Source organism: Pogona vitticeps, chromosome 2 (assembly GCF_051106095.1).
Source record: "Pogona vitticeps strain Pit_001003342236 chromosome 2, PviZW2.1, whole genome shotgun sequence".
NCBI lineage: Eukaryota > Metazoa > Chordata > Lepidosauria > Squamata > Agamidae > Pogona > Pogona vitticeps.
This window is the reverse complement of record NC_135784.1, coordinates 268841213-268865462: the sequence shown is the minus strand read 5'-3', so window position 1 is coordinate 268865462 and position 24250 is coordinate 268841213. Positions and strand designations below refer to the sequence as shown.

Here is a 24250-nt window from a genome sequence, read left to right as displayed (position 1 = left end):
ATCTCAGAAATCACACCACTATCAGAGCTACAAAAATGGCAGTATTAGAAAGAGCATACATACTGTGCCGATATGTAACAGATACTTAGGTTTTTGGTTGAAACTTGTATCTGTTATATAATACCAGTCAGTGTTTTTATAATTTTGACTGGGCCTTGAGCTTTTGAACAACAACAACAGCAGCAGCAGCAGCAACAACAACAACAAAAACAACAACAGTGTGCCGTCAAGTCAGTTCTGACTTACGGTGAGTCCTTTCAGAGTTTTCTAGGTAGAGAATACTCCAAAGTATTTTAGCATCCTCTGGGGGCACCCTAGGACTGTGCAGCTTATCCAAGGTCACACAGGCCAGATCTTCTCCCTTGGAGGCGCTGTGGGAAGTCAAATTCCCAACCTCTGGTTCCATAGCCAAATACCTAACTCGCTGAGCTATCCAGCCAGCTTACTCTGGAATGAATTTCAGATCTTGAAAAGAAATGCCTTTTGGTGTAAAGATGTACAATCCATGTAGGTGTGGTTATTGTATAGAGCACTGTAAGACACATCATAAACGTGCCCCTCTGTGCTGCTTCATCCCACTTAGTTGTCTGCCCCATTCTACTTGTTTTGTAGGTACATCCTTTCTGTTGCACAAGTAGCAGCGTATCTGAAGGTTTTTTTTTTTTTTTTTTGCCAAACAGTTTCATGATGGCAGGGCACCTTGTGTTGTGTTAGTGTGCAGGGCGTCTGCTGTATCTAAAAGCAACTCATCTGACATATCTCAAGAATAGTGTTTTCCCATTTATGTCCTATATTTTGTGTTTGATTTGCATTCAAAGCCAGAACTTCCTCTTCTGATCATAGTGAATATCTTTAAAATCTTTTCAGTTGGATTTCTTTTCTTCCTTTTAGGCAGTAGATGATCATGACCCCGAAGAAAAGCATTATTATCAGTTTCACCTAACTGGTATCAGTGATGGAGGAATCATAAATGAGTCTGCCAGTACTGCAAACATCACCATGGCTGCTAGTGATTTACCATATGGGGTGTTTGCATTTTCACAGGAACTGTTGCAGACAACAGAAGAAGAAAAATGGGTTTGTGGCATTTAAATACTGAACTATTGGAACCGCTTTTCATTATTGTCTTCATACTCTAGTTTCTCATTAGATTGTATTATCCATGGGCTCTTCCATTGTAGATGCATGTGGTCAGGTGCTAGAAAACTTTCCCAGAAAGCTAGTTCAACTAAAGTGTTTTAGTTCTATTTGTTTCTTGTTAAAAGCCCAAATCCAAATGTGTAGTGTCAAACAGAGTAGATCTATTGAATCAGTACTATTTGTACAAGTATTGACTCACTACAAAACAGCTGATTATATGGGTCTATTGTAGCTAGGATTCTCCATAGAATTCAAGGCAGAATGTTTTATTTAATTTATCTTTTTTCCTACTCAGAATGTTTCCACAAACTACCTTAAATCTAATCCAGGATGGAAGGGATTCATTAAATATAGCATGCAAGGGAAAATTTAGAGCTGAAGTCTTCAGAAATATTTTTCTCCAACAGGTTAATGTCACAGTTGTTCGTTCACAAGGATATTATGGGCATATTCATCTCTGGTATCGGACACTGAATGGAACTGCAGTGGAAGGCATGGATTTTGCAGTTACATCAGGACAGCTTACTTTTGAACCCAATGAGACTATTAAAACTATTAACACTGAAATATTTGATGATGAAATTCCTGAAGGCCCTGAAGAGTTTTCAGTAGAAATTACAAAAGTGGTACTAGTGGGAAGGTAAAAATACAAAATGCTGTATAGAAAATATTGTTTAATTAACCTGAATGTCTTAGTTGATTTTATGTTCTGAATTCAACTGTCAAGAAGGAGGTTATGCCTGGATAAGAAAAACAAAAAGGAAAAAGAAATGATTTTTTCTATTGTTTCCACTTGCCCTTCAAACCAGGGTTGCAAACCAGGACCTAAATCCAATTGTTAGTCATAATTAAGTCCATCCATTGACTCAGTGGCAACTTGATGAGTCAACAAGAATGGGAAGTCAAATTGCATTGATTCCATGGGTTTGTTCACGTTGAGGATTAATAACTGGAGTCAGGCCTAGGCTTGCAAACCAAGGCTGTTTCTGATAACACCAAACAACATAGCTGGGTGTTATGACCGAACAAAGCCAATTCCTACAACTAAAATAGGGGCATACAAGAGTTAGTGTTTATGGCCTAATTTATTTGTATTTCTCTTCACATGATTTTGCAAGTGGATTTGATTTCACAATAAAAGAAAATGGACTGCAAATCGACCAGCCCCCTGAGATAGGAAATGCTTCAGTAATGAGAATCATTATATCAAAAAGTGACAATGCTGAGGGAATAATTGAATTTGATCCACTATATATAAGTCTACAAGGTATGTGAAGTCAGCATTCTATTGCATTCCAGAGGGGTATTTTTAAGGAGTCACCGGGCATAAGTGAAGGTCTATGGTGCAGGATGCAAGTATCATGGTGGAAGATCACACAGTATCTGTCTATCTATCTATCTATCTATCTATCTATCGATCGATCGATTGATCGATTGATTGCATTTATATGCCGCCCATCTATAAGTGCACTGGCTTGAGTTTTGTGAAAGAAACAGAATATTTATGACATAAATAGATTTTGAAAGATAGAACATGTGACAAACTTTCAAAATCCTGTTCTTGATTAAGAATTTTCTTTCAAATTCCATAAACTGCTGGGTAGCTTAGTGGCTTAGGTCTCTCTGGCTGTAGACTCAGAGGTTGGAAGTTCGATTCCCCACTGTACGTGCTTGTCAGGGGCTGGCCTCGATGATCCTTAGAGTCTCTTCCACCTCTGCAGTTCAAAGGTTATTGATGTTGTTGTTTATGGGGCAATTGTGGACCACTTGTACTACATTTGTGGAGTATAAATGTGCCCATTTGCCTATATAGCAAATAAGGAACCACATATTGATATTAACAACAGAAAACCATCATTATACAATTATATCTACTAATAAATTTTTATGTTTCATGACAGACAAATCTTTCTCAAGGACCTTGAATTTTGGTTGCATATTCTCTCAGTGGCCAAATAAGAACAAAAATTAGACAGGTGGATGACACCCATTGTGTGTCCCCATTGTGTGTCCTGAATCCTAAATTGTTTAAAATCAGGCATATATATATGTAAGTCATAACATCTGGAGCCAGGCCTTTTTACAGTATCCAGTTTGGTAGTTACTGAAATTTTTTTTATTTGTGGAATGATAGTTGAAAAGAATTTTCAGGTCTCTAAATAGCCAAGCAAACACTGAATTTGTTCCAGGTTTGATTATTCACAACTGTTTTCTTTCTTATTCTTCCTTCCTTCCTTCTTGCACCACTTGACAGTGATCCAAAATTAACTTTACATAATCCTGTTTTCTGTATATACCCTACGGCTGATTCTCCCTGCAGCAAATCTCAGCTAAAGCCATCAATTGATATCTTTTCCACTAAAGTTATCAATTGATAATCAGAAGGCAACATCAGCTGTATCCATTTGTTCCTGTAGTCATGCTTGTGTGGACTTTCTGTGCTTTGCCCTCTAAATGCAAATTTATTGTTATGTTTAGGCATTGCACTCTCTTTTTATGTTCTTGCTTCATTTACATAGTAAATCAGGTGCTAATGTTTAATAATCATCATGTTCAAAGTAAATTCTGACATGGTGACCCTTTCCAGGAATTTCCAGGTAGAGAATATTCAGAAGAGATTAGCCACCTTCTTTTGAGGGACTGTGCAGTTTGCCCAAGGCCACATAGGCTGGCTGTACTTGTAGAAGGCACAGTGGGGAATCGAACGCTGGCTCCACAGCCACATACCATTCAGTTATCCAGCAAACAAATGTTTGGGGAACCCAAATTAACATATATTTGCTTCCTGTCCAATGGATGTACCAGAGGAGAAGCCTTTCAGAACAAAGAACATAGGAAGAGAAATTGTAGGCTGAATTGTATTTTATGGGCAGCCTCTCTATTTCAGAAACAGTTTTTACATGCATGTTGGAAACCAGTGGAAATAAACAGTGTAATAAACTCTTCATAATTTTAATTCTTTTGCAGTTGTGGTGACATTTGTAGTACATTCAGTGAGACGGGGGAACATAAGTGAGAGGGTGCTGATGCACTGATCCTCCTTACGTGGTTTCCAAGAGGCAATGGGCTGGTCAGTGTGAGAACAGAAACTGGTCTAGATAGGTCTGCTCTTGTGTGGGTTGCCTTGTGCTCCTTATAGTCCTGTATAGTCAAATAAGTAATCAGTTGGTCATAAACAAACTGATGGAGAAACTGACTAATGGAATTGAATCAGATTATACAGAGGGGAGATTTAAAAAGATAACTTTATGGAGATACAGCACCTCCTGTTGAAATCCAATATGGGATCAAAAAATAAAGTTAACCAAGAGAATAATGGGTTGCATGCTGGTCATTCTAAGTGGCATTTGCTAGACATAAAAATGCAGTAATGAGCCAAGGAAGAGACTGTGTGAAAAGATAAAGAGATAATATAAGCAGTTATATATGAAAGTATTAAGAGTTTATGAATGTACTATTATTGTAAAACACACGAAAAGAAAAAAAAAGTTGCTTGTATAAAAACATTTAGAAAGCCAAAATATTTTATTTCTAATTTATTTCTTCTAGTGGAAGAGAATGCTGGAATGGTAATGATTCCAGTAGTGCGAAAACGTGGGAATTACGGCGATGTGACTGCAGATTTCATAAGTAGAGGCATTTCAGCTCTTCCTGATGGTGTTGATTACAGTATTGAAAATAAATCAATCATTTTTCTCCATGGCCAAAACCAGAGTTTTATCAGTGTCTTAATTATAGATGATGATGAAAGGTATATTTAAGACTTCTCTTCCTTTATCCAGCCAGTAACTGTTCAATAACTATCCTTCATGGTATTGCACATAATATGGTTAGAGGTGGATCTGGAATTTATGAGAGTAGAAAATGGATAAGGCTATCACAAAAACATGACAGGATTCTTTGCTATCTGAAAAGTAAATTTTCTCCAGTCTAATAATGATCTTCAGTGCATAAAGGGACAATGCTGTTGTTTCACTCTATTATTTGATTTTCAGAGATGTTTACTGTAATTTCAAGAATGCATTAAGGTATCTCCTTCTGTGTATCTTGTCATTACATACCTGCATGCAGACTGTACTGAACTGTCTTGATTTCAAACTATATATTGTCAGTGTTTTTCCTTGCCTATAGTCTTCAGATTTAATCTTGAGTAATATGCAAGTGTTCCAGCAAACTACTGGGCATTCAGATTTCTGTGACACCCGTGTGAGCAGTTCATGTTTGGTAGCAAAACATCTTTTTCTGTTGTCTCTCTAACAGAGAAAACACTGAGCAGTTTGAAATCCAACTTATAGGTGCCAGTGGAGGAGCAGTCCTTGGGCTCCACCTAGTGGCCCAAGTAACAATTGCTAAGAGCGATTCTTCCCATGGGATTGTCCGATTTCTCAACCAAAGTCAAATAATTCTCCCTAATCCTAATGTGTCATTGATGCTGTCCTTAGTGCTGGAAAGAACTGGAGGATTAATAGGAGATTCTCAGGTATGCCTTCCCCCCCTCAAGATTAGGTTTTATCTATTGGTAGGAATTCACAGCACATATAAAACCAATGAGATGAAATTTACCCTTTACTTAATTTTTACATACTTTTGTGTCATGTAGATATGTAAACAGGAATATGCTGGAGTTATTTCTGGTCCTTGCATAGTATTGAATAAAATGGCCAAAATCCTGTTGTCGTTCTGTCCAAGTGTAATAAAAACAATCTAACTTTTGATGGTGAGTTGTTACAAGTTACAAAGTCAACATAGACATTATTTGTTTGGCCCGGAGTTGTGCGACTTGGCACACAATGGAGAATGGCTACACTGAATTTGTAACTTGCAGCAATTAGAACCCAAAAATTACACCATTACTGTTAGGTTTGTAGTAATAATTTACAAGATTTTGGCCAGTTTGGTTTAAGGAGAACTCTTCTAGTGCAACAGCAGTTCGGGAGTGGTGCTGATGACTAAAGTTGCCTCTTGGATACCATTCTGGCAGAAAAAATCATGCCAATAACTATCTGCTATAGGACAGTGGTTCCCAACCTTGGGTCCCCAGGTGTTCTTGGACTACAATTCCTCGAAATCCCGGCCAGCAAATCTAATGGTAAAGGCTTCTGGGAATTTTAGCCCAACAATATCAGGATTTCTATTCCAATAGTATCACATTGGATTTAGGCCTTTGCATTTTCACCAAATGACTGGTCATTAAGTCATTAATGGGTTCATATTGATAGAATCATGGAGGATGAATAAATGACTCAAATGTTGTTAGCTAAACTGAGCCAATTGGTTATCAGATCAATTAAACTGCAGATCATGCCTTTCCTGCAAATGGCAACATATATAAGGTATCATATTTCTTTCATTTCTGTTATAATGACCTATTTCCAATACTAACAAATGCTATGCTTGAAATATGTGTCTTCCACAGATAAACTGGGATATTTTGGGACCTAATTCAAAGGTTGTTTTGCCAGCTCTAAACGATGATATTGGTCACCCAGTAAATGGGTCGTTTTATTTTGAAGAGGCAGAAGGAGGTCTGAGAAGCATCCAGTTAGAAATTTTTCCTCATGAAGATGTTGAAGTTCAGGAAACCTTTGTTGTGAGGCTGACTGCTATAAAGGGTGAAACAGAAGTGGACCCCAACGCTGCTAACGTTACACTAATAGTAAATCATTTCTGTTTGTTTGTTTCCAGCTGGATTGATTATTTTTCCCCTTCTTTGCCCAGCCTTTGTGACACCCTCCCCCTTTTCCTTACAAAAATGTAAACTGAAAAAAGCCTCTTAGATATTTTTTTAAAATTAAAATTGGTGGTGGGCCCCAGTGCTGGGCTTCCCTCAAAACATTGCTCACCACACCCCCTACATATCACATATGGCATTTTTGAGCCAAGAAAATGTTCTTTGGGAAAAAAATTATGAGTGGCGGCTGAGGGATCTAGGCATATGTCTCACCAAGAGCTGGATGTATTCTGCTCATCAGATATGAACACCGAGATTTATTTTGGGACATACGTATGGCACTAGAGGTCATACTTTTATGCTAACCATCTCTTTGCAAATTTATGACAAAATTTCCTAACACAGCTTTCATTTTCTGGATCCCATTTTATTCTGATCCGAAGTTCATGACCTTTTGCCAGCAGAACTGGCAAAAAAGAGGTAGGAGAAGGGGGAGTGTGAGGGGGATATGTCAGATTAGACCTTCTCCAGACTTGGGATGCAGCCTTTGTTCCAGTGCAAAGTAAGGCTGAGGTGAAGGGGATTTTGGACTTCCCTGGGCTGAGAGGGGCTTGTATTTAGCCTCGCTTCATTTTGTTTAATGTAAGCTCACCTGACACTCAGTCACCTGAGCTAGTTTGAATCAGGCTCTATCTTCAAAATGTTTGAGGTCATTATGCATAGGTTTTTTGTTCATTTGTTATGTCCTTTGAGACATTATTGCCTGGTCTTTCTTATATTGTTCATAATGGATTTACAATCTGTCATCTATTACTAGAATCACTCAAGTAATTATTTTTTAAAAACTGAACAGCAGTTCTTTTATCATCATATCACAAATTGCTTTAGAAAAATGTTTTTGGTTTTCCTTGTGACATGAGAGACTGCTGTTCAAGCAAAGAAAGAAAGCCTTTGAGCATCCAAAACTATTTTGCATTATTCTTCATAACTTTATGTTATTTGAGATGGGAGAAAAGTACATGTTAAATGAATATATCATAGATTGTTGCTTATCATCCTTTCCATAAAGTATTTAATTTTGTTTCCTGCCTGATAGATAAGGAAAGCCAAGAATGACGGTTATGCTGTTTTATAATTTTTAGATTCTGAAATTTGGTGATCCCAATGGTATTGTGCAGTTTGCTCCTGAATTCTTAATCCCAAAGTACTATGAGGAGCCATCAGCATATGAAGGGCCACTCAGTATCATCCTTTCCGTAAAGCGAATTCAAGGCACCATGGGAAACATTACGGTAGGGTTTTTTTTTTGACACCTAATTGAATACAACCATATAATCTGAATTATTTAACAGCTCATTAGACCGCATTCAGAAGATAAAAGTGAAATTAGATTTTATAAAGACATTAGTCTTTGTATGTTGGATTCCCAAAGTTCTTAACTGAACTTTAAAATGAATTTCTCCAGTAAAACATTTTGGAAGGCAGGGCCATGCATGAATACCATCTTAATTTTAGGACTATAATTATAATGCAGAAGCCATATGTGGGAACTGAATGTGTTGTAAAGAGAAGTGGTTTTTGGAAGGGATATGTTTTGCTCTGGAGATTGCTGTGTAATATCTGAATGATTATAGAGCAGGGCCGGGCAACATGGGGAGATCCTACTTTGCACTTCCAAAGTCCAATGGAGGCCACATTAGCAAACATGAAAAATATGAATATTCCTTGAAGTCTAATTCCAGTTTTATTATTGCGAGTTGGATTTGGGGAACTGTTCCATTTTATTACAAAACATTCCTGGAGGCTTCCAGGAGTGGAAGTTGACAGCTTTTGAACTTTTTTTTTAAAAAAAACAGAAGAATACCCAGGGGCCACAAAAATGACCTTTGGGGATGCACTTTGTTCATGAGATATAGAGATAAACAGTCGGTTTCAGATTTATTGATTAGAGGTTGGTTTGGTTTTCTCTCTAGGTTCATTGGAAACTATATAGTGATTCTGATACTACTGATGATTTCCTCGCCACTAGTGGCTTTGTTGTCATTCCTGATAAGCAAAGGACATCTGAGATTGTCATGTTGTTGTTGCCTGATGATGTTCCTGAAATAGATGAACATTACATGGTACAGCTTACTTCCGTGGAAGGAGGAGCTGATGCGGATATGGAGAGAAGTATCTCCAGGTTCACTGTTTTTGCAAATGATGATCCTCATGGAGTGTTTGCCTTGTATTCTGAAAAACAGTCAGTCTTGGTGGAGAAAGACCTGAGCCGGCTTATCCAGATTAATATAACTCGGCATGCAGGGACTTTTGCTGATGTGATTGTGGAATATCAGATTTCATCTTCCAATGAACAAAGTTTAGTCACAGAAGCTGACACAGTGGGACAACTGCAAATTAAAGCAAGCTCCAGTTATGGAGTGAAAACAGTGCCAATACATACTGAGGTCTGTATTTCCCTTCACTTTATAAGACATCTCTCATATTTATTATTCCACATTGCAATATATCTTGAGCAATATCTCTTTTTAGCCATGGTCTCAGTCCAGATTCTTTCAGATATTGTATAAGATATCATAGCTCAGTGGTTTAGGTATCTGGCTGGGAGCCAGAATCTGGGAGCTCAATTCCCCACTATGCCTCCCTTGACAGCGGCACAACTTAATGATCCAGAGGGTCCCTTCCAGTGCTTCAATTCTAAGGTTATTTCGAAGATTTATGTCATTCATCTTTTGATATGATAGAGAGTGCATGTTTCTGTATAGGCCAGAGTTTTCGATTGTTTTGTTTTATCATAGGAAAACCTAATCTCCTACCAAATTCCTTTGATTATACCTCCAAGAAACAACTTTCAATATTTGATATTCTTTGACAAATGTGTAACTTTAAAAAATTGCAGTGTAAAATTATTTTCTGTTGGTTACATATGTCCCCTGATAGATTCTGTCACGTCACAGAATTTTGCTAGGACACATTCTCTCTCCTTGCACATTCTTCAATGCGTTCCTATGGGCTTAAAACTCACCTTTATGCCCGCCCCCCCCGCCCCCCCAGCATCCCCCTCGCGCGCGCCCTGCAGTAAAGCGGGGCTTTTAGAGGTGCATTTTCACTGCTGAAAAAGCCCCAGGAGGCTTCTAAAAGCGGTGCAAGGGGGGGCTCTGGGGGGGCGGGGGGGGGCCTGCCCCTGCCACCGCCACCCCACCCCCACCCACCCACACCCTGGCAAAGTGCCGCTTTCAGAAGCCTCCTGGTGCTTTTTCAGCAGTGAAAATGCACCTCTGAAATCCCTGCTTTGCTGCGGGGGGCGAGGGGGGGTGCTGGGGGGGCGGGGGGCAGGCATAAAGGTGAGTTTTAAGCCCATAGGAACGCATTGAAGGGGTTTCAATGCATTCCTATGGGCTTTTTTATTTTTCATAGCGACGAATCCGTATAGCGACGATTTTGGCTGCACGAATTATCGTCGCTATGCGGGGCACCACTGTATTTAAAAAAAAGTCTCCCAAATCAAAATGTCTAAAGATTAAATGTTTTACTTGCTGTTTAGTGGCTATCATATCATTCTTTATCTTCTTTTAGATATTTCTATCCTTGGGCTTGAATTTCACTCTGGAATTGAAAAGCGTAACCCTATTAAATGTCAGTGCCAAAATTGTGCCTAAAATATTAGAGGTAGCAAAGTCAGTCTCTCTGCAAATCCCCAGTGAAGCTGCCAATTCTCAGGTAAAAGCAATGTAATATCTTTGCCACCAGATGGCAGATCAAAGCTCTTAATAGGGATACACAGACAGTATTGTTAGATCTAATGTTGAATAATTTTAATAATTTTTTAAACAAAGCCATTTGAAAATTAGACAGTTTCTTGTTCAGTTTTTGTTTGCTGGTTTGTTTGTTGTGTATTTAGGATGCACAGTGTATAAGAGTTGTACCTGCAGATTTTTATATATCATATACTACGTATTCCCATAAGTTAGGGAAAGAAGAAATCTGATTATTTTTTTTAGTGCTTTCATCAAGTTACAACTTCATAGCATGTTGGCTTTTAACTAGATCATTTCAAATACTGGCAATATCCATTTCAGCCATTTTTCATTATATGTCATTGGATTATATCTAAGAAAAGCAACTGCTCTGTACGAATGGCCAATACTCATGATGACTTTATATCATCCCCAGAATCAGAGGCAGCATACCAATTTCTGGAGGATGTGAGGCAGAAAGTGCAGGAGAACTCATGTCCTTTTCACAGATTTCCCACAGGCAAACTGATTGGCTGTGAACATACAATGCTTTTGGAATAGACAGACTTTTGATCTGATCCGTTATGGCTTTTCTTACGTTCTTACCATAATCTGGATTTCTGTGGGTGCATATTTCTTCATCAGTGCACAAAATTGTATTATATGCATTGCAGTAAGCATGCCAGAGATCTATTTCTTGCTCTAAATCAGAGAATTCTGGGATTTAAATTTATTGCAAGTGGATGATACTGCTGGCGACAGCAATTCTCTGCATTTGATTATCTGATACACAAGACACATTTCACTGGAATAATATATAGCTACTGTACGCACACGTCCGGCAATTACCAGTCTTCCTTGTTTTTATAGGTTGCCTTTGATTCTGTTATTTTACACCTTACAAATATCACAGCAGGGACAACCCAAGCTCTTATAACTCGGAAAGGAGTGTATGGTCCCATAACAGTAACTTGGAGCTCTGGGTATCCACCTGGCCTTATTCCAGAATTTGTTCACCTTGGCAATGTCATACCAGCTTCTGGTGAGTGCTATACCTGTCCTTCAGGTATGATAGGAGTATTGGAAGAATTTGGTGAGATAATGAAGCAAAGTCTTTCCATAACAATGGAAAATCACCTTGCTACTATCTCTTTCCCCGTTACTATTCACTTTGTTTCTTATTAGAGTTAAAGATTGATATTTGCCCCAGCTTTACTCCCAAATGTTGAATCTGTGACATGCCTTTTGTAACTTCTTCCCCTCCACCAGCCAAGTGCACTGAACTCTTTTTACTCCATCTCTTTAAGTTCTTAATTGTTCCAGTTATTGTAAGTCATATATGTAATGCAACTGATCACAACACCTTTCTGTCTTCTTTTCCCAGGCAGTATTACCTTTTCCCATGGTGAGCCAAGCAAACCAATTTTATTACATCTTGTTCCAAATGCAAGTAGTCCTGAGGCATTTGCTGTGCATCTCTCAGCTGTGCATAGCAATGTATCTGGTGGGGCTCATCTGAGGTAAGATGGGTAGCTGGGTGCAGCCAGCAAAAACACTGAATCCGTTCATTTACCGATCTTATTTTTACCTAAGTAATTATGAGTAGATCCCATGAGGTAGAATCCTGTTCCTTGTTCCACTTGCATAACAGTTCATTGTGTGAGTAAATACAACATGTACAAACCTTGTGTCAGGACATGTCTAGTACTTATGTGCCCAAGCAGAAATCCTGTTGGTGTCATCTGTGTGATCTCTGTCTGTGCAACAGAGATAGGGCAATGCTACATGAAAGGTGTATGATTCTCTGCTGATGGTAACTAGATTCTGCTCAAGGTTTTCAAGGTAGTCTTTGACCTTATCATAAAGCCCAGACTACCAATTGTGCAACAGATATATTTACATCTATATTTACAGTGGTGCCTCGACTTACCAATGTCCCAACTTACGACCATTTTGAGTTACGACCAGCTCCAGCCGCAAAATTTTGCTTCGACTTGTGGCTGGAGCTTCGAGTTATGACTGGAAAAAAGGTTGTGGGAAAAGCGGAGTATTTAAATTACTAACCATAAGTCAGCAAAGAGGCTGCTTCTTTGTAGCTCTTTCACCCCAACGTTTAGAGAGTGTATGTTGGAGGAGGCTTGGGACTGCCTGCTGCTGCTTTCTGCTTCTGAGAGTATATACAGGGTTTTGCAGGGTGGGTTTGGGCTGGAAGGGTATGTTTCTCTTCTGTGGTTTTTGTTGTGTTTTGGTGTGTTTGTTTTTTCAGTCCCAGTGCCTTCTGATGGGGCTTGCTGTGTTTTTTGTGTGTGTGTGTGTGTGTTTGTTTTTTTGGTGATCCCCCCCCCCCAGCCCAGTGCATTCTGATGGCGCTTGCTATTTGTTTGTTTTTTTGTGATTTTTTTTTTCTGGCCCCAGCGTGTTCCGATTGGGCTTTGTTTGTTTGTTTGTTTGTTTGTCTGTTTTTGTGATTTTGTTTGCCCCACCGTGTTCCGATGGGGCTTGCTGTGGTAGTGTGGTTTTTTGTGATTTTTTTTTCAGCCCCAGCACATTCTGATGGGGCTTGCATTGGGGTGGGGGTTTTTTGTTTGTTATTTTTTTTCCGCCCCCCAACATGTTCTGATGGGGCTTGCTCTGGTTTTGTTTGTTTGTTTGTTTGTTTGTTTTCTTTTTGGTTTTTAAAAGTTGTATGTGTGATTTTTTTCCCACCCCCAATGCGTTCCGATGGAGCTTGCATTGGTTTTTTTTTTGAGGGGGGGGGTTTGGTTATTTTTTTTCCAGCCCCAACGTGTTCTGATGGGGCTTGCAGTGTTTTGTTTTGTTTTTTTGTAATTTTTTCCCCATCTAGAACGGATTAATGGGGTTTCAATACATTCCTGTTGGAAATGGTGCTTCGACTTACGACTATTTTGAGTTACGACCATCATTCTATAATGGATTAAGTTTGTAAATTGAGGTGCCACTGTATATGCAAAAAATATAACAACACATCTGTCTATAGGTATACGTAGATAGATATAAAGCTACATATAATGTATATCCAGGTGTACATGCATGGACACACATACACAAAACAACTATCCTTTTGAACTATTGTGGCCCTGGTCACATGAGGGAAATGTTCTCTAATTATTCCAAAACTTTCCATACCTCTGTTGTATTGATTGATTCTTAGCTGGAATGATTTATTTCTTCCTATTTGACTCATTATGGCTGGCTACACCATGGTACCGGTTTATTTTCTCACTTGCTTTAAGGGGCAATTCAGCCCCTTGATATATTGATACATCAATACCATGTTTCCCTGAAAATAAGACAGGGTCTTATATTAATTTTTGCTCACCCCCCAAAAAAAAACCCACCCCAAAAAACCATTAGGGCTTAATTTCAGGGGATGTTTATTTTTTTCATGTACAACAATCTACATTTACTCAAACACAGTCACGTCGTCTTCTTCTGGTTGCTGCACAATAGTGGAGGGCAGAGTTTCACTTAACTGGGGCTTATTTGGGGGGTAGGGCCTATATTATGAGCATCCTGAAAAATCGTAGTAGGGCTTATTTCCAGGTTAAGTCTTATTTTCAGGGAAACAGGGTATGTTGGGAAAGGGTTTCAGTTTGGGAATATGTCCTCTGTTGCGCTGACTATTCCTGCAGAATCACATTGGTCCTTCTATCTCCCTCACCATCTCCTCTGCCTTACAGCTTAATCTGCCATCTCCTTCTCCCCCCTGCACCCCCTTGCAACTATCTCCTCACATTGACTGGCGAAAAGCGGCATATCAAAATGTCAGTACTGCAGCAATGGCTCAAATTGCCCTGTGACATACTTTTACCAACATATTGATGTGCCAGCCCCCCCCCCCCAATAAAAAAAAAGCTATAAGTGCCACAATAATGGCGGCCACCTTCCTGGCTTCACTTCTGAGAAGAAGCATGGCAGGTTGTGCACATAGGCAATTCTGGTAAGGAATGCACCGATAAAACAAAGGTACAATATAACACAAGCCTTCCAGAGAGTAGAAAATAACACTGCTGGTTGGGAAGATGTTTTGATCCTGACTGTGCATCATGTCACGGGGGTAAAAAACCAATGATCTAAGTAGAGGATAACTAGAGACCATTTCCCTTGTGTGACCAGGGCCTGCCTCTAGTAAAATTGGAGACATCTCATTCAGCCTGAAAAAAAAACTCCGATTAACCCAATACATAGGGTTTTTTATATATTTGATAGTTAAATCATTGGCCTAATTTGTGCTCCATCTTATTCTCCAAATGTTAAGGAACATTTTCAGAAGGCTGAAAGCCATCTTCTGTTTGTTGTAGCTATACTTAATGTACCTCAGACTTTCCAAATTTAAATCTGTTTGTTCTTGTTTCAGCTCTGACTTCACTGTTGCTGAAATTGAGCCAATGGGAATCTTTCAGTTTGCCCCTAGCTCAAGAAACATGTTAGTAAAGGAGGAAGAACAAACGGTCAGATTTCATATACAAAGACTCTTTGGTTTCCAGAGCAATCTTACCAAGCTGTTCTATCAGACAATAGCAGGAAGTGCCAAACCATCAGAAGATTTTGAACCTGTCCATAATGGAGAGCTTGTTTTCGGGCCCCTTCAAGTTGACACTGTGTTTGAAATCATAATCATGGACGATAACATTTCAGAAGGAGATGAAATATTTTTTGTGAACTTAACATCTGTGGAACTTGTAGCTCCCCAGCAGTATGATCTGACCCGGAATCCACGTCTGAACCCAGAGTTCAGTGTTGCATCAGTAACTTTGTTGGCCAGTGATATCCATCATGGAATCCTAAGTCTTGGACCTGCTGTTACTTACGTTGAAGAAGACACCAATAACAGTGCACCCAACACAGTTCTTATTCATATTAGAAGAACTCAGGGATTTATGGGAAATATCTCAGTACTTGTTAAAACCTTTGGTGGAATAAATGCTCAGAGTGCAACTGGTGCATTCCCACTTGAAGTGGTCTCTGGAATCTCAGACCTAACTTGGGCAACTGAAGGCTTTGATTTTGAGGAGCTGGACCTGTCTGTGTCATTGCTGGATGGAGAGAGAGAAAGCCAGGTGTCTGTCAAAATTATTGATGATTATGAGCCTGAAGGACAAGAATTTTTCTATGTCATCCTGTCTGAACCTCAAGGTGGAGCTCAGATTACAGATGTCACACATGAATATGGGTTCACAGGTTTTGCCACAGTAATTATTAAAGGTAATAGTGTTTTTAAATAGATTTAATAAATGCTAACTGAAATGCTCAGAGGTGAGGGTAGTACAGGACAGCATGTTCTTTGTATAGGGCTCTCCACAGGGACAAACTAAGAATTAAAAAAGAAAGAGTCCTCATCCCACCTTCTGGGTGCACAGTTGTAAGGAGAGGGTTCATAACACATGTATTTCAAATTAAATTTTCTGCTAAGAAAACCATCTTACCTCCCCATTCAATTTGTTCAGTTAACACTCTCTTTTTAGATAAACCTTCCAAACATGGTTCAGGAAAGAATTTAGAACTATTTTTGACAGCGGCCCTCTTGATTTTGCCTCTGAGCTTGGGTCAAATGTCTGAAAAAAGAAGAAAAGAGGCAATTGCAGTTTCATCATAGGGCCAGGGTTCTGTCTTCTTGTCATCTGGAAAGCCATTATGATGCAAGAGGTTGCTGTAAGCTGAATATTTGCTCAGAAAAAGAACATACTCTGCTTTCTCAACAAGCTGTTTTTAGCTAGATTTCACCAAATATGCTCCTGGACTGAATGATTCCTATCTGTCTAATATCAGGAATGGAGTGTACCCTTGAAGTTATTAGATTTATGTTGCCTTAGTACAGAGATTAAGCAGGCAGTGACTAACATCTTCTGAATTCTCCTTAAAGATTCACCAGATTGTAAAGCTCAAGTGCTATAGTTTTATTTTTTTCTGTTGAAGATCAACAAAAGCTTAGCTTGTTTGTCCAAGTTGCTGTTTTAATGTAATTTCATACAGTACTGAAATAAATTTGTTACCCCTCCAAGTAGGTCCTGGATTTAGTTGCCATCTTGATCAGACTCATAGTCTCCCCATTTCATTTGAGAGCCATACAGCTTTCGCTGAAACAGCTTGAGTATCCTTGTACCTCTAGACGTCCTGGCACAGGAGGTCTTAGGCTCTCCCTTACCTTTTGCCCTATTATTGACTTCTAATAATATTCCAAGGTTATATATCCAGATGGTTTTAAAATGACAGATGGTTTAACAAGCAAACACCATTTCACCTACAAAGTCAACAGAACAATCATAATAAAAATTACTTCTGTTTTAGCATAAGAAACAAAACCAATGACTAATATGCATTATGTGTACGTTTAATAAATATATGCTGAAATCCAGTAATAAGTTACAGCTAGAGTAGACCCACTGAGTCAGTCGTGATTTTGGTAAGTCATCTCCTCTGTAAGTTCCATTGATTCAATGGGCCTACCCTATTTATGACTTATTACTGGATTTCAACCATCATAATTTTAATCCTAATAGCAGAAATTACTACAAAACTCATTATATCAGTTTTCAATGTATGCCACAGTGTCTAATTCAGTTATGCATATCTTGGTTTTATTTGATGGAACCCTAACAAGCAAACACTACAAGCTTGTTAATTATTTTAGATTATTCTCTCTCATTTAGGAAATGATCTTCAGAATGGAATACTGGGATTCAATGCAGAGGCACAAAATGGCCTCCAACTTGATGAAGATTCTGAGAAGAGGGAAGTGCAGCTCATTGTCACCCGGCAACCAAACAGGTGCAGGCAATGGCTGGTAAAAGGTGCTGTCTCTAAATGCAGTAGTGTGCTGTGTTGAAATCAAGGATGCTGCTGTTAGTAGAAGAGGTTATCATGGAATTTTGTAATAAATCTTTGGCTTTTAGATGCTCTAATAGTTTACTGCAGTCTAGCAAATGTGCCTCATAAATTTAGAATATGATTTAAGTCAGTCAATCAGTCTACCAGAACTGAACAGAAATGAAAGAATTAAACACCCTGTCAACCTAACTCATATGCATAATAGCTGAGATGTGAAATTAATTTCCTTGCTATTTGCACATTGTCGTGATTTACTGCTTACTTCAGTAAAGGTGCAATGGTCAGTTGGTTAGTGGTTGGAGGTTCAGTCTGACCTTAATCTCAGGCTCAGTAGCAATTTTCCATCTATTATTTATTTTGTGGTCCGAGATCGTAAGATACCATGCCGAGCTTAATTTGAGCAGCTTTTCCTAAAATGAGCATTGTTTAGGACAAGGTCTTCTCTAGGTCTTTCAAAATGAAAGGTGTTCCACATTAAAGAACTTAGTGATCTCTTTCTGAACTTTTTTTTTGCTGGTTGTCTATATCTATATAGTCCAAATGAAACATAAGTTCTGTTCTCTTCCCCTCGCTGCATTAGCCAGTAGTTGCCAATGAACCCTTGCTAATTTCTCACAGTCCTCGTGCTTACCCAAATGTATTTGCAATGCATTTCTTTGTTTCTGCCCACTCCCATCCATTGCCTTTTAGTTCAATCTGCCTCTTTCCACATCTTGGATCACACCTTGGCCGTATTTTGTTTGAATTATTTAGTATGGGGAAGTTCAAGCAGATTAAAGACAAGGTAGGAGAACGCCAGTGGAAAGCCACAGCTTAATTAATTACTTATTGGTAACATAATTGATAATCCATAACATCTATACTAGATCTTATATATTAAGTGTCTTAACTTTTTTTAAAGGAAAAAGTATTGCTTAAATTCACTGTGCTTTGCATTGGTGCATGTGGCGTTTCCTACCAGCTACACCCATCTTTATTTATTCTTTTTGTTTATATGTTGTTCATCTGTCTGAAAAAAACCAAAATGCTGCATACCACAATACTATTACACATATTACAAACCCAGCAATCAAATAATAAAATGCTTCATGTAATGATAAAAATGCCAATAAATAATAATGCAAATAAATACTATCAGTGCATTTATGCTGATTTGCTTTGTTGATAGAGCTTTTGAAGATGTGGAGTTCTCTTGGCGTGTGACCTTTAACAAGACATCTGTTGATCTACAGAAGAATGGGACGGATCTAGCAAATGAACTAATGGCTATCATAGGAGTTGCCACTTGTAAGGCTGGTCAAACACAATGTGTCATTTCTATTGAGATCAAGCCTGATAATGTGAGTATTTATTATGCTGAATTACTCACATAGACATAGAATTAAAAGCAAAACAAAACCAAACTTCTGAATACCTCACAGTGGACAAAGAGAGATGTTAGGTGTGGCCAGAAGAGGAGAGGAAGGGCAAACAGGTATTGTCTGGCGGAGTTATCATATTATTAGTAGGCAGCATTCCCTCTGATCTTATTATAACATTGTTGTGTCCATAGATTTGACACTGTTTTTCGAAGTGTCTCACAAGCTCTAAGAATTTGCAGATGTCTTTACAGGGGTTTCATTGCCCCATGTCAGAAGAACTAATGTGCTATCATGCCTTATTCTTTTGTGTTGAACTGCTTCTTGAATCTGAGGAATTAATTTGTGTGATGAAATACACAGCATCCTCAGCCCAAAGTTCCCTTTCAGTCTTTCACAAAAGGTTGTAGTTGAAGAACTGCAGAACACCCATGTTCTTTGTGGAGCACTAGCTACTGACTACTTGTTGGACAAATGGGAATCATAAAACCTTCCTAATCTGAAAATCATCTAGAAATCTACTAGTAGAGCTTAATCTGAATTCATTCTGCCCAGCCAGTGAATTAGATGGAGAAACAACAGGTGATCCTAAGACTAGCAATTGAGATTCCAAAGAGCTCCTTTGGCTAGGATGACTATGTAATCAAAGCAATATTTTTCAAGAATAAACACTCACAGGTAAGCTTATGGAGATGGCCTCTTGATCTGAAAACATGTTGTGCAAATATGGTCCCTAATTCTGTTCAAAAGTACATTTTGTGATGTATTCCTTTGGATTTATTTGGACATCAATCTTCTAAATATATTTTTTCTGATTTTTGTTATTATTTTCAGGTACATGAATTTGAGACCTATTTCTTTGTGGAGCTCTACAGAGTGGGTGCAGGAGCGATGTTAAACAATAGAGCCAGTTTTGCCTACATAATAGTTCCAGAAAGTGATTCTCCTAAGGGTCTGATCTACTTTGCTGTGGGGTCTCGTCTGGCTGTGGCTCTTAAGAAGACAACTTTAATTAGTCTCCAGGTGGTTAGAGATTCAAGCACAGCATTCACCAGCTCAGTTGACTATAAGACTCAGGTAGGGCAGTTACATCAATATATCTTAATTTTTTTCTTCTTCTCTCATTTTCTCATGTGCAAGAAAATGTCTGTAGGTGTGGAAAATCTGCAGTTTAATATATAGCAATAATTACAACAACATGGAGTTTTTTCTCTTCTTCCTTTATTGATTGATCTGTCCTCTGAAGTCACCACATTTTCCCCCTTTGTACTATAGTGCCCAGTGATTGTGAAACTTTGCATAAAGGCTAGCTCCCGTCTTTTATTCATTCAATCACAGGAATAATCAGTATCTAACAACCAACAACGTGGGAATTGTGTCTTGTGAGAATTAGTGAACAGTTAGATTTGGACTTGGAAGATGCAATCCTTTCTCAGAAGTTAAGTTTGTCTATGTGTCTTTGGGGAGTAGTTGCTCTTTCACAGCTTGAAGAGACATTTAACTATAAATCGGGAGTCTCCAACCCTTACAGTGTGGTGAGCGCAGTTGAATCTTTGAGGAAATATTGTAGGCATCATCACAAAATAGCTGCCCATTCACAAAAAAAAAACACACTTATGTTTCAGAAGAGCAAACTGTTGAGGCTAAAAGGTATACAGTAGAACCTCTGTATACTTAATCCATCCCAGAAGATGTTCGTTAGTTGAAACATTCATAAGTAAAAGCAAAATTTCCCATAGGAATGCATTGGAAACCATTTAATCTGTTCTGGCTGTTTTTGGTTCTTATCTAGAGCTGCCATTCTTAGGTCGAAGCATTAGTTCCCATAGGAACTAATGCAAAGCCAGTTAATCTGTCCTCTACCACTAGAGGGAGAATTTTTCTTCTTTTGACCTAAGATGAACTTAGGTCAAAAAAAAGGGCAGGAAAGAAGGGGGGGAGGGAACACCTTCTAAACAGAACACCTTTAAAAACAAGCACCTTTTAAAGAAAACCAATCATCTTTTAGCTTAAGCCGCCTAGAGTGGTTGTCTGACCAGGTAGGCGGGGGTATAAACAAACAAACAAACAAACAAACAAACAAACAAATAAATAAATAAATAAATAAATAAATAAATAAATAAATAAATAAATAAATAAATAAATAAATAAATAAATAAATAAATAAATAAATAAGAGCAGGGAAGGATGGGGAGGGAGGGATGGAACAGTAGGGAAAAGAGGAAAGAAAGAAAGGTCATCACTGGGGCACACAGACTCCCCAGACAAAGGTTTGTGCTGTTAAGCACAAAAAGAGAGAAGAGAGATAGAGAAGACAAGGGGGGGGGAGAGCCTTGAGTCTGCAGTAGACTCCATTCTAAAACTCCATTTTAAACTCCATTTTAAAGCCTGCCTGTATCAATAAGCACCACAGTTTTCTGATTTTAAAAGAGACAGACCTTGGAGCCGCATTTTAAACACACATTTTAAAACAAAAGACAAGTCACAGTACATAAACCATAGAAGCCACAGAATCCAGCAAGCATTATTCCAGCACAGAACACCTCATCACAAAAAGAGAGTCTAAACTGCATTGTACAGTCTGCCTGCATCAACAGCCAGCACAGTCCCTCACAGAATATTTTCTGATTTTAAGAAAAAAAAATACTGTGGAGTCTAAACTGCATTTTACAGCTTGCTTGCATCAACAGCCAGCACAGCCCCTCACAGAATATTTTCTGATTTTAAGAAAAAAAGACTGTGGAGTCTAAACTGCATTTTACAGACTGCCTGCATCAACAGCCAGCACAGCCCCTCACAAAATATTTTCTGATTTTAAGAAAAAAAGACTGTGGAGTCTAAACTGAATTTTTCAAACTACCTGCATCAGCAACCAGCAACCATTATTACAGCAAACAGATCCGCAACGAAAAAAAAAAAGACTTCAGAATCACATTTTAAACTCACACATTTTAAAACAGAGAGGTCACAGTACACAAACCCTAGAAGCCACAGAATGCAAAAATAAATAAATTTTACATTTTAAAATTACAGTCTAATGTTCACATTTAATTTTAATGTAACATTACAGTCTACTTCTCACATTTTAAATCTACACTGCAAGACCCATCAGAGCACAGAAATATAACCCCCCACCTAGCCATACCCCCTCACCAAGCTGCAAAAAAACCCTGTACAATACAGTAAATACTGTACAGTGTATGTACTCACCCAGAACAGGCATTCTCTCTGTTTAAAAAAAGTCAAAAATTCAAAAATCCAAATTCATTTTTAAAAAAAAAAGCCAAAAAAAACACCCCAGTCTGTACAGTACCAGGCAGTCTGAAGACTCTCTCTGTATCCACTCTCTAACCGCTGGAACGAGCGAGGTGGCAGACAAGCAACCTCTCCGCTGGCCAACAATTAACTGAAAGTTCAAATTTCGCACTTTCCCCGCCTCCCCTGCATTTTTTTCATCCGTAACATGAAGCTCCGGCCGCAAGTCGAAGCAAAATTTTGCAGCTGGAGCTTTTCGTAACTTGAAATTTTCATAAGTAGGGACGTTCATTCGTAAGTCGAGGTACCACTGTACTGTCAGATTGGCTAGATGCAAAAAAGAAAAAACACCATGAGAAAATATGGTCACAATTATATACATGGTTACAAGGTACAGTGGTGTCCCGCTAGACGACTAGCTCGCAAAATGACGAATCTGCATAACGATGAGTTTTTGCGATCGCTATAGCGCTTCGCAAATCAGTGTTTCCTATGGGCAATTTTCGCTATACGATATTTCGGACCATGCTTCGCAAGACTTTTTTTCGGGACCGATGCTTCGCAAGACGACAATTTTAACAGGTGATCGGCACTTTGCAAAATGGCTTCCCTATGGGCGATTTTCACAAAACGACCACGATTTGTCCCCATTGGAACGCATTAAATGGATTTCAATTCATTCCAATGGGGAAATTGCATTTCGCAAGATGATGTTTTCACAAGACAGCGTTATCAATAGAACAGATTAACATCTTCTTGCGGGGCATCACTGTAGATAGAATAGTGGACTGATACATATAGTTATCTGTATGGCTGCAGAAGAGACAGAATAAAGGATTGATAAAGACTATCAGCTACATAATCAATAATTAGAATAACAATATATCTGTCTGAATTTGATTTTTCCCTCTCACTCACTGTCTATATTTATTTCTTTATGATATGTGGAACTATTTCTAGAAGAGAATGTATAGAGTTACTATGAAAAATACTGATTTGTAATGTATCCATTCAAATCCATCCCCTCCAAGGGTACCCCTGTCCCAGCTGCCCCTTACCTTACTCTACCTTTATAAAGAAAAAAAATCATTAAAAATAATAATAAAAAAGAGATAGTTCAGAGATATACCAGTGCTACATCAGCATTGTGGCTACTGTATCCTATACATGTTCATCTCTAAAAGTGGGGACAGAACACTCAGGAATCCTCAAGTGGTGTAGAAACCATGTCCAGAAATTAAGGGTCAAGCTGGGGACAGTACAGAACCATGGTGACAATGATCTCATAGTAATGGGGACATACCTCATGACACCATCATACATCATTATGCACAAAGTGATGCCAAGGTAGCCTCACAACTTCATAGAGAGTAACAAATCTGCTCCCATGAGTTCCCAAGGAAGTTATAATTTGGGAGCAGAAGACACAAAGAGATGGAAGATGAAACCATATAGTACAGCATTGGTGTAGCTCCTTAGTCAGAAGGGCGGCAGAAGGCATAGAGATTTCTTCCAGGACAAGGTTCAAGGGAAGAAATAACTGTTTCCCCAGGGAAACAGGCAGAGGCTGGGAGACACCATGAGGGAACAAATTAACACACTCAGCAGCTCGCAGAAACATGGGAGACAAGAGACTCAGTAGCTGTATGCACTATGGTACATTTGTCTTCTACCCCAGAGCCAATCCTACACAGATGCTGCAGGTGGAATCCTAGCCAAGTGAAACAATTCAGATCTCAAATGCAGGGAGATCATGTCTCTGAATACAGGATAAGTCCCATACTAGGAAAGGACAGAAGTCTCTCCCTAGGGAGGCAGGACTCAGCCAAACAGGGGAAACTCTTCATGGACTGACTCCTGCATAGGCTAGCCAGTCCTTTGGTCACTACCACCACCTTGAGAGGCAGCCCAGCTGGCTCCCTCCGGCTGGGCTGCCTCTCAAAAAAAAAAAAAAAAAAAAAAAAAAAAAACCTGGGCTGCAGGAGCTTGTCTTCATGCTGCTCAAGATACTGGTGGTGGCAGAATAAGTGATGTCAACAAAAGGTAGGGAGCAACGGGACAGTGGGAAAGGTGGGCAGGCTGTGGGTGTGGGGAGAATGAACCAGGACGTTCAAGAAAACATAGACAAAAATGTCATGATCCAGCTCATTCTGAGTTCTTCATTTTGCACAAACCCAAACTGACCCGAACCAACGAAGCAGCAATTTTCCTTGAACTTCCTGGTTTGTTTTTTGGTTTGT

At 38.9% G+C, this 24250-nt stretch overlaps 1 protein-coding gene across 1 annotated transcript in view; it reads left to right on the top strand.

Annotated features, from left to right (window-relative positions):
* Positions 1 to 24250, top strand: part of ADGRV1 (adhesion G protein-coupled receptor V1) — a 341656-nt gene that overhangs the window by 152546 nt on the left and 164860 nt on the right. The window contains exons 62-76 of the mRNA XM_072992549.2: positions 892 to 1077; positions 1548 to 1780; positions 2259 to 2407; positions 4690 to 4891; positions 5401 to 5620; positions 6557 to 6796; positions 7954 to 8103; positions 8785 to 9258; positions 10388 to 10531; positions 11419 to 11590; positions 11933 to 12068; positions 14927 to 15774; positions 17220 to 17337; positions 18566 to 18737; positions 19590 to 19832. Of these exons, the coding sequence (XP_072848650.2) occupies positions 892 to 1077; positions 1548 to 1780; positions 2259 to 2407; positions 4690 to 4891; positions 5401 to 5620; positions 6557 to 6796; positions 7954 to 8103; positions 8785 to 9258; positions 10388 to 10531; positions 11419 to 11590; positions 11933 to 12068; positions 14927 to 15774; positions 17220 to 17337; positions 18566 to 18737; positions 19590 to 19832 (3687 nt within the window). The remainder of the gene's footprint in view (positions 1 to 891; positions 1078 to 1547; positions 1781 to 2258; positions 2408 to 4689; positions 4892 to 5400; positions 5621 to 6556; positions 6797 to 7953; positions 8104 to 8784; positions 9259 to 10387; positions 10532 to 11418; positions 11591 to 11932; positions 12069 to 14926; positions 15775 to 17219; positions 17338 to 18565; positions 18738 to 19589; positions 19833 to 24250) is intronic.